Source organism: Poecilia latipinna, unplaced genomic scaffold (assembly GCF_001443285.1).
Source record: "Poecilia latipinna isolate Pla-1442-1.1 unplaced genomic scaffold, P_latipinna-1.0 Scaffold2258, whole genome shotgun sequence".
NCBI lineage: Eukaryota > Metazoa > Chordata > Actinopteri > Cyprinodontiformes > Poeciliidae > Poecilia > Poecilia latipinna.
This window is the reverse complement of record NW_015114874.1, coordinates 112,831-122,241: the sequence shown is the minus strand read 5'-3', so window position 1 is coordinate 122,241 and position 9,411 is coordinate 112,831. Positions and strand designations below refer to the sequence as shown.

At 36.7% G+C, this 9,411-nt stretch overlaps 1 protein-coding gene across 1 annotated transcript in view; it reads right to left on the bottom strand.

Annotated features, from left to right (window-relative positions):
- Positions 1-345: 345 nt before the first annotated feature.
- The window catches only part of LOC106936990 (CD151 antigen-like), a 29,713-nt gene continuing 20,647 nt past the window's right edge, over positions 346-9,411 (bottom strand). The window contains exons 4-8 of the mRNA XM_015018263.1: positions 5,850-5,924; positions 3,084-3,191; positions 1,632-1,790; positions 1,366-1,452; positions 346-1,280 (exon numbers count right to left, since the gene is read on the bottom strand). Of these exons, the coding sequence (XP_014873749.1) occupies positions 1,221-1,280; positions 1,366-1,452; positions 1,632-1,790; positions 3,084-3,191; positions 5,850-5,924 (489 nt within the window). The 3' untranslated portion in view covers positions 346-1,220. The remainder of the gene's footprint in view (positions 1,281-1,365; positions 1,453-1,631; positions 1,791-3,083; positions 3,192-5,849; positions 5,925-9,411) is intronic.

Below are 9,411 nucleotides of genomic sequence, written 5' to 3'. Positions count from 1 at the left end.
TGTTTCTTTAAGTTTGTTGCCCAGTGACAGCTCTACTCTTAAGTTTTTTGCAGCACAGATTTGATTGGGAAAGCACACACAAAAACAAATAATAGCATGGTTCAGTGTTTATTCAAAGAACATCATACAATCGAAACAGAAATACAGTAGGTTAATTCAGTGCTACGCTTAAGGCACACATTAAATGATCACTACCAAATGTGTGGAAATAATTTCCTACAGGTGTGTTAAATACAAAATGCTAGTCAAGCTGTAAAAATAAAAATAAAAAAAGTAAGCAAAACATTAATTTAAGAAATAAAATCAAGAAGAAAACATCAGTACCATGTGATTCAGTTGGCTTAATTTTGCTGTTTATAACTTTGGCATAGTTATATAAAAAGAGGCAGAAATCAAAAACATTAGGTCCTTTATTACAAGCAACGTTATTCTTGCATGCATCATAACATAATTTATTTTAACTTAGCTTTTAAACATTCAAACAGTCCAAAAGCACATGAGCTGTGAGGGATACCAACTAATCCAGCAGTGCTCAAATAACATGCAATAAAGTTGATTAAAAACATATTTTTATTATAAAGACACTTCAGGGAGTAAAAGCAAAATGTAAAGTCTTGAAATGATTTGCAATAATGTTAAATATTTAAAAGGCCACTCTAATCAAGACTCTGAAATACATGACATTTGCATTACTACTGACACAAAATGCTGTCAGATTTAAATATTTGAGCGTATTATAGCCCATGATACTGACATAAAGAAGCTGTTGAGATTCAGGATTAATACTTTCTACAAAGTACCAGTTTTACTCTACTGACCTTTACGCCACTCTTCTGCATACCAGCCTTCCCATGTGTATCAAAAGTACTTTAAGGGAATCAGTGTGGCAGAAAACAACATTGCCTAAGTCTCTAGGAGGCTATTCCTAACTAATTTAAACAATCTGTGTTAAAATTCCCATTGGCTCCTTTCAGAGGCTCTTCCTCCCCATGCTGTGATTTTGAAGACAAGGCTGAGATTGCAACCTGAGTGCACTAATTGCATAAAAAAAGGTTTGTAGTGTTTCTCCACCCTTTGTTTCCTAAAATGAGATTCTCTGATGTGCAATTAGATCCCTTGCATTTTTTTTAATTCTCCAGTGTAAAAAATAAAGAAAGAACCTACAAGCTGTTTGAGTATAGTACATGGCTAATAAGGCTGCCTCCTTCACCCACACTCTTTTAGTATGGCTCTGCCTTCAGACTTCGGTATAGGCAGCATGTAAACACCATTCCAATAATCTGCAGACCAGAGGGAAGGAAGGTAACATAGGTTATTATGTTTACTGAATACCTCCTTAAGTTGAAGAAATATATACACACTCACCTGTACACAAGCAATCCCAATGCCGACAGCTCCAATAATCTTCAGATGTTCCAGGATGAATTTCTCCAGTTTGCTGATGCAACCGCCCTAAATGAAAAAAACAAACAGTGGCTTCAGGTTACATCAGTACATGTGAGAGTATTGTTGAAGTCTCACTTCAAACAAATCCTATATATGCAGTACAGTTCTGCCGCACATACAGTCTATGCTGAAATTTCAGGACAGAAAGACAGCCGAATCGCCCTCAGCGCGCAACATGTTCTCACCTCCACCTTGTAGATGTTGGAGGGGTGATCCCTTTGACCGCACAAGTCAATTTCAGTCTTACAGCAGCTGTCAGGGACCTTCCGGCCCTTTGAATCTGCACTGCGGATCCACTCGCTCTCCACCCAGTCAGTTGAGTTGTTGCTCCCACAGCACTTGAACTGATGAAGAAGGAAGTTATGCAAATTGAATTAGGAAATTTAATCAAACCAAAACTTTTAAAACTGTCACAGTCAAGGAGATCTGAAAAAAAAGCTACTTTTTTGTCAAAAAGTTAACAAATTCTGCCTTTGTGGAAGAGTGACGAGCATAAAGCCATTGCATGTAAGAGAAACAGCAAACATGTACAGTGTACAAAGACTAGATTGGTTTTATAATGTTTTTTGGTTGTTCCATTTTATTTTGGATATTTAAAATATCTTCTGGTGTTAACTGTTAACAAAATTAAAACTTATTTTCATTTTCCCTTTGAGAAGACAAACTTGATAAATGTCATCATCAATAGATTACTTGAAAATAGTCTCATTAACAAAGATGTTATCTGGAACAATTTATCATCCAGCAAAATATGTCATTGGCACAGGATAACTTCAGATTAACGGCTCTGTTAATCTGAAAGAACAGACCCGTAACAACTTCTCCATCTAATCTGAGAAAATTTTGCAAATAACAGACTGATAAAGTCTGTCTCTAGATGTAAAAACCTTATAGACACTTTGGACAAAAGACTTGCAGCTGCAAATACAACTGAAACTAATTGCAAGAAGTATTGGTTAGAGTGAGCATGCCACACTTTTCAGACGTTCTCACAAATCATAAAAAAACAAGCATATTTTGTCTTGCAAAAGCATTATTTTACAAGGCACTTTAGCTATACTGGAGTGTCAATTAAAAAAAAACAAAAACAAAAACTTTTGGTTTATAGTTTTAATAATCCAGAACATCAGAGGCAAAACATAAAATATCAACGTATACAAGGACAAAAGTCCAGTTGTTTATTTTTCCAGCCCTAAGGATACAAAAAAGATTGGAGGTAAAATAATCCACAAGACCACAAAGGGTTTGAAAAACACACAATGTGATATAAACTAATCAGTTCCATCTACATCAGAGATTTATTCTTTCCTGGTGACAAATGGCATAGCTAGGGGTAGAATGCCTCCACAAAGAGTGGAAAAGTCATTCAGGATTAGTTGAAGACATAAAGAGAACAATTAGATTTGTTTTGACTCAACCAATCATAAAAATCTCTAGCATGATGGAATGATAGGTGAGCAAAATGCAGTCCAATCAAAAATTATATGCAAATTTTGGTGACACACAGGCAAACCTAACCAAAAAGTATCGCATACATAGAGCTTTATATATTTTCAGGTTTTGCCAAAAAATTATGGCAACTTTTATGCTGTAATATTTGTAGAAATGCCCATCTGTGCATTCATCCATCTACTTACCTCTTGCTGCAGCTCGTCAACAGCCTTAGTGATGTGCTCGTTTTCATCGCTCTGTCTGTACTTGTTGATCATAGTGGCCTTCAGGTTCTGCTTTAGCTCGTCATTCAGCTGTTAATCCAAACAGACAGCCACATATAAATGCTGTAGCTGCCCAGTACAATTACAATAGGCGTCTGAGCACAAAGCATGAACGTAAGTGATGAATTAGCTGCAACCGCCAAGTTTACTAAATATAGCACACAAGTAACACTGGGGATGAAACCTCTATTGTATCAATACATGCAGATGGCATATCAATACAGATGGCAGTTCTGCAGTCAGTAAAGCCAGTATAAAGGAAAATAAAGTCTGTATTTCTCTCTATTCCTTAAGCAGTGGCAGAAAAATGCTCACTGGAGGAGCAGGAGGTCTGTGGGGCTCAGTTTCTATGGCAACAAGCCAGCTGGGGAACCACTGGAAATCAAAGCATAAAGGGGATATCAAGGGAATGAATGATGAAAAGATGAATGGAAGACCCAGAGAGAGAGACAATAGACAGAGAGCTGATGACAAAAAAGGAGAGGATGGAAGGGAAGGTAGGAAAGTGAAATGAGGGTGTTAAGATTTCCATAATACCTGTTGACAGTTTGGGAAACAGAGTGAAGTGAAAACATCCAGAGACAGTATGGCACAGCAAGCACAGCATTGCTAATGCTACCAAACAGCTGCAGCTCCCCAGATTATTTTAAGCTTAAATGTTTTCTATGGAATATATATCAAATAAATAAGGAGTTTCCGTCATCCTGAAACTTTAAGAGGGAAAGAACAAGACAGGTGTAGTTAATCAAACACAGGCGAGTTCCTCCATAAAAGCAGATGTCTTAAAACTTTGCTTCGCTGATGGTGCGTTTCATTTGTAGTTGGAGCTCGGAAACTCCAACTTGGTAGTTGGAAAAATAATAGGAATGTCCCTCGACGTTGGACCGCCCACTCGGAAAGTGGGAGTGATTCTGACTATGACCAGTTACAATCTGTAAGTCCGACTTTGTGTTTCAACATGGTCGCTTCTCGCATCAAGACTGTTGACTGGTAGAGCAATGGCTCAGTTGTGATGTCAAATCCTGTTCTGAGGGAAATGCAACACAGCATGAACACTCAGGTTTTTATCAACACAATGCCAAGGTAGAAAGACATCAGCAATGATCCCTAAAGAAATGAATGTAGATACAACTGCACAATGGTATAAAATCATGCAGTATCTATGTCACAAGATAAATAAATCCAGAGTTTCCTCACTTCCTTTTCATCTCATCTGTTATTACAGTGTAATTGTAACTGCCTGACCTATGGAATAGCCAGTAAATATCGCACTGCATTTGCCAACTTAATGCCTGGACTTTATAGTTAAAGAGTCAGTCACAGGTGTACCATAAAATCAAGTCATCTGAGTAAAAGGCAACCAGCAAATTCACTCTTAAGACCTTTCAAGCTGAAAAAACGCAAAAAAAAAAGAGCCACGTTTGAGTCTCTACAGGCTCTCGTCATATCAGAACTAACCCAGCAAGAAGGTCTGCAGCATCCATGTTCCTATGCTGTCTTTGAATCCCAGAGTTTTACTTTTTCTTCACCTTACCCTAAAATTCCATCATACTGCTGTGAAGAAAAGTTTGTCCTGATAAAAAAAAGAAAAAAAAACTAAAGAAATTCCTCACTTTTTTTTTTTTCTTTAATTGTAACTCACCTAAAGAAGCCCATTTCCTTAGGCTACCTTCTGCTGGAGTCAGGTATGAAATCAAGGAAACTAGGCCATGTAATGGGAAAACTGGCTGTCAGCTATCCGAGAGAAATTAGCTCCTAAAACCATGAATATTGTTTCAATCCAGAGTAAGGGAAAGACATGAACCAATAATGTTTGCAAGCTGCTGATAAACTGGATATTTTTAATAATTGTAGTAGCTATACTGATTGCAGTACACTTCAAGACTCTCCAGTTGCTGAGCTTCCAGGAATCCAACTTTAGCTCTCGAGAAAGAGTAATGTCAAGTCAACATTGCCAACACAGGAGAAAATGCATCTAATTTGCTCCTGTTAACAGCGAAGGGAAGATAATACACTGAGATGGATGTGAGGTTCAGCTTGGATTTTAAATTAGCTAAAATGAGATAAACCAAATATTTCTACATTAATGGTGTGGAAACAAAGCCTAAACCTGTTGCTAATATAGGTGAGAAAAGTTCAAACTCAACAAATGGTCTCATAAAGCGCTGGCAAAGCATTCTGCCTTGATGTGTGTACTACTGGAGGCGCTTTTCATTCCATTTGGACTAAATGTACCACAAATAATATGGGCAGTCAGATATTCATATTTTTAATGGGCTGTCCCATGTTTCCTTCCAGCAATCTCATTTATCATGCTGGTTTTGTTGCGTTTAGGATTACAGCAGAGCACAAGCCATGTGGGAAAAGAAACAGTTGTCTATGTTCTGTTACAAGGCTTTTGACTGCGTGCTTGGATTAGGAGCCACAAAACACTGCCAGCATGCTCTATTGATTTTATAGTAGCACACTTTGTACTGCTACACACCTTAAACTCATCTGAAGCCAGATGATCACTTTTTGTTTCGTACAGTCACATCTACTTACAGCTGCAGTGTAGATTTCATAAGGTTTGATTCAAAATTGTACTGTATTGAGATATTCATCTGAATATCTAGTGCTTTTTGCACACCAATTTTCAGAATGCAAGTAGTTGATTTTATATTCATTCTATTTGTAAATATGGCTTACCTGCTGATAATAGATGTAGGCCAGGACACCAGCCAGGATCTCCAACAGGAAAATACATAGAAGCAGCACAAAGTACTGAGTACAGAAAGAACAGAGGAGGAGAAACACACAGTTATTGGACAGTAATGAGATGAAGAGACAACTTACTAATAAATTGCATGTGACAGCTCAGTGGCTGTGTCTAATCCTGCTTCCCTTGATTTATCTCAAATAGTTTTTCTATTACAAAACCGTTGTGTTATCCTTACTTAAGCTGCAGCACTGCTACGAAAGTAGCAAAACTGTAGTAACAAAGAAGTTTGGCGGCATTCTTTTCGTCTAGAGTTAGAAATACTACTGTTAGACATTGGTCAATGGTACGAGATTTTAACAACCAAAAAAGCGTCCCAAATCTGCACTAATATTGTTTAGTAATACTAGCAGATATACTGAAAACAGTTACAATAGCCTTTATTTTGTATTCCAAACAGAGGATAGGATACCCAGATATGTTATTTCAGGTTGTGCAGATGAAAATGCCTTAACAAACATGGGGGAAATGAAACAGGCACACATTCTGCCAATATAATCTGCCAGAAATAACACAAAGAAACAGAGAAAAGTTTCCAAAACCTTGCTGATTCTGTAACATTAGCAATTAAAACAATTTTGACAGCAACAGAGGATTCAGCCAATCTCTCTGCTCCAATCTTCATCAAGCAGACCACAATGGAGGGATTCGACAAAATAAAGTTACTTGAAACCCAAAGAGCAGTTTTATAAAAGGTTATGGCAGTTTTAGTTTTTTAATTGTATCCTTTGTAAAATCCTTTGCATAACTGACTCATGACTATTGGAGAATACAAAGTGTTTTTCTAACAGTTCACTGAGCTCTAGCCAGTGCTTGGTGATCTGTGTGTGATTGTGTGAACTGTCAGACTGAAAACTGAACCTATTAAAGGATATACTGTACAGTCTATTGTGTGCAATGTGTGTTTCACCTCCTCGAAACCCACATTGTACACAAGAGAAGCGTGGACTCAAGTGTCTCTCTCTATACCTCCTAAACTCAGCTGCTAAGGAAAGCTATAAGGAACAGCAATTTGGCATTACTCTGCATTTAGGACTGCATACAAAAGTAATATAGTTACTGCACACACATCAGTGTTAATATGAGGTGATCCTAAAGTAAAATGGGCACATATTAACCAATACCTATTTCTAATTTCTTGCTGTTTGTGGATGCGTTTCTAGAGGAAAGGCATTTGCTTGGGAATGTTGAAATGAAAGTGATGCAGGGTAAAATTGTGGAGTGTTAAAACGAAGAAATGAGGCAAGTTCAGTAGGCATACAAGTTAAAAAAAAAAAAAAACACATGAAAATATGATTATACATATCACATGTACAACTGTGCTACAAATAAAGCCTGATAACAGACAATAAAAAACCAAATTCTAAAAATAACCCCCTTCCTTTTCAGACGATTTGAATTGTCATCAGTTTGACTCAATGCAATAGCTAAAGAGCTGCAAACCTTCAATTTATCACAGTTACAATCTCTGCTTATCCAGAGAGGTTTGTTGTTCAGAGTTTATTACCAGCATCTGATTCGTGAACTGTGGAAAAAGGAGGGAGCGGGAGGCTTTGTCATTTCTTGCCAAATGAAAAAGCAGCCCGTCCCTCTTCAGAATAGGAGACAAGAAGCGATATCATCTGACCAAGAGCTTGGCCTGAATTTCCCTTTGTCTGCCTCGATCACAGAGAGAAATTCAGCTTCGTGGTGGACTTAGTCTCCAACTTTGATGGCTCAGCCAGATTAAATCTTTGAACAGCTCTGTGAATGCTGAAGAAGGGAAACGTTTAGAAGTTCAACAAAATACAAACATTCAATGTAATAATTTTGAAAACGGTTGATTGGGACATTACCAGAAAAACAAGGCCTTTAACACAGGATTTCTGAGTGTTAGTGTGAAGTTACTCTAACATTTCACCAAGAGTTAGGTTATCGTAATGATTCATCGCAGAATGTGAAAATAACATATAATCGTAACATTTTAAATTCCAAGAATAGCTTTTTATTCACTTAATATTTTATTTATCTATACATTTACTTATATGCTTAAAAGCATGTATTTTGTGTCTGGTTATTTTAACCTTAGGAGTTTTCCCATATAGTTTCAGAATTTTAGTAGTAAGATGGAGGTTTTTATTATTATAATTAAAGTGCAAGTACGCAACAAAGTAAGGTAATGTGTCTATATTTTCCCTAATAAAAACTACTCTGTCTTCCACAGGCTGCAGTAGATGTGCAGGGTGTGATATTCAACCTGTAGTCGCCTGTAGAGACTGAATGACTGAGTGCAGAGACTTAAAAGGGCCTCTCATGATTTCAGGCCCATTTTCTCTCACAGACTGTCACTTTACATCTGAGTCACCATTCTTCTCTCTGTATACATCAGGACACAGTGCAGCTCATGGCAAAAATCCTGTTTGAAGTTTTGATTCCCACAGCTCTGCATCGTGTAACAGCTGTATGTCTGAAAAAAATATTTTCTTTGAAGACAGCAAATATATCAATGTTGAATTTGACTATTTAGGCTCAGCTGATAGAAAAGAGGCTGTGGTTATCCTGGTTGTTGTGCACTTTTATCTACCACACTTTTTCCTTCCACTCAATGTTCCATATATGCTTGCATACAGCTCCCTGAACAGTTACCATATTTAGCAATGACCTTTTGTAGCTTACACTACATGCACAGATTGTTAATGTCTGTCTGCTGGATATCTGTCAAGTTGTATATACATTAATATGATAACACAACATTTGTGTATTAAAAAAAAATAATTCTTGGTATCTTAATTGTTTATTTTTTGTTAACTTCAATTCACTTTTTGATCAAATTTAAATTAATTTAGTTGAAACTTCCTACCTTTTGTGCAACATCAATAAAGTACTTTGGCTAAAAGTTTGAAGATTACAGAGGCATAAATCAGAACAGACATGAAATGTGGTTATTTTTGGAACTACATATTTATACCAGGTACAAGTGAGTCAATAATTACATTTTACAAATATAATTATGGATGAGATTTTATTGAGGGGTCTAGCAATAACAGTAAACCCCATTTTTTTAAGTCTGAAAGATTAAAAATATGTCAAGATTAAGAAAATGTTGTAAATTATTCATCCATTATGATCACTCAGATTTCCCGGAGGATACAAATAGTCAATGGCAGCTGTGCTTTTATTGGAATCTGAATTTCATAAATAAAACATTTTGAATGAAGAAACACTAACAACTTCAAAATGCTAATGCTTTTAAGATTTTAAGAGAACACTTTATTTCACAAATTTGCCTCTTTTATACCTGACTAAAGTCGCACAAACATACAAAACAACACCTTGATTAACTCCATCTCTGGCCGTCTCCCACCTGACAACTTCCTTCCTTCTCTGTGATTCATGACTTTCATCTCCACTCCTCACTATGCATCAAGGAGCACAGGCACAGGTGTAACCCAGGTTAAAATAGCCTCTTCATAAAAACAATAGTAAATTAGATAAATAGGAAATAAATAAATA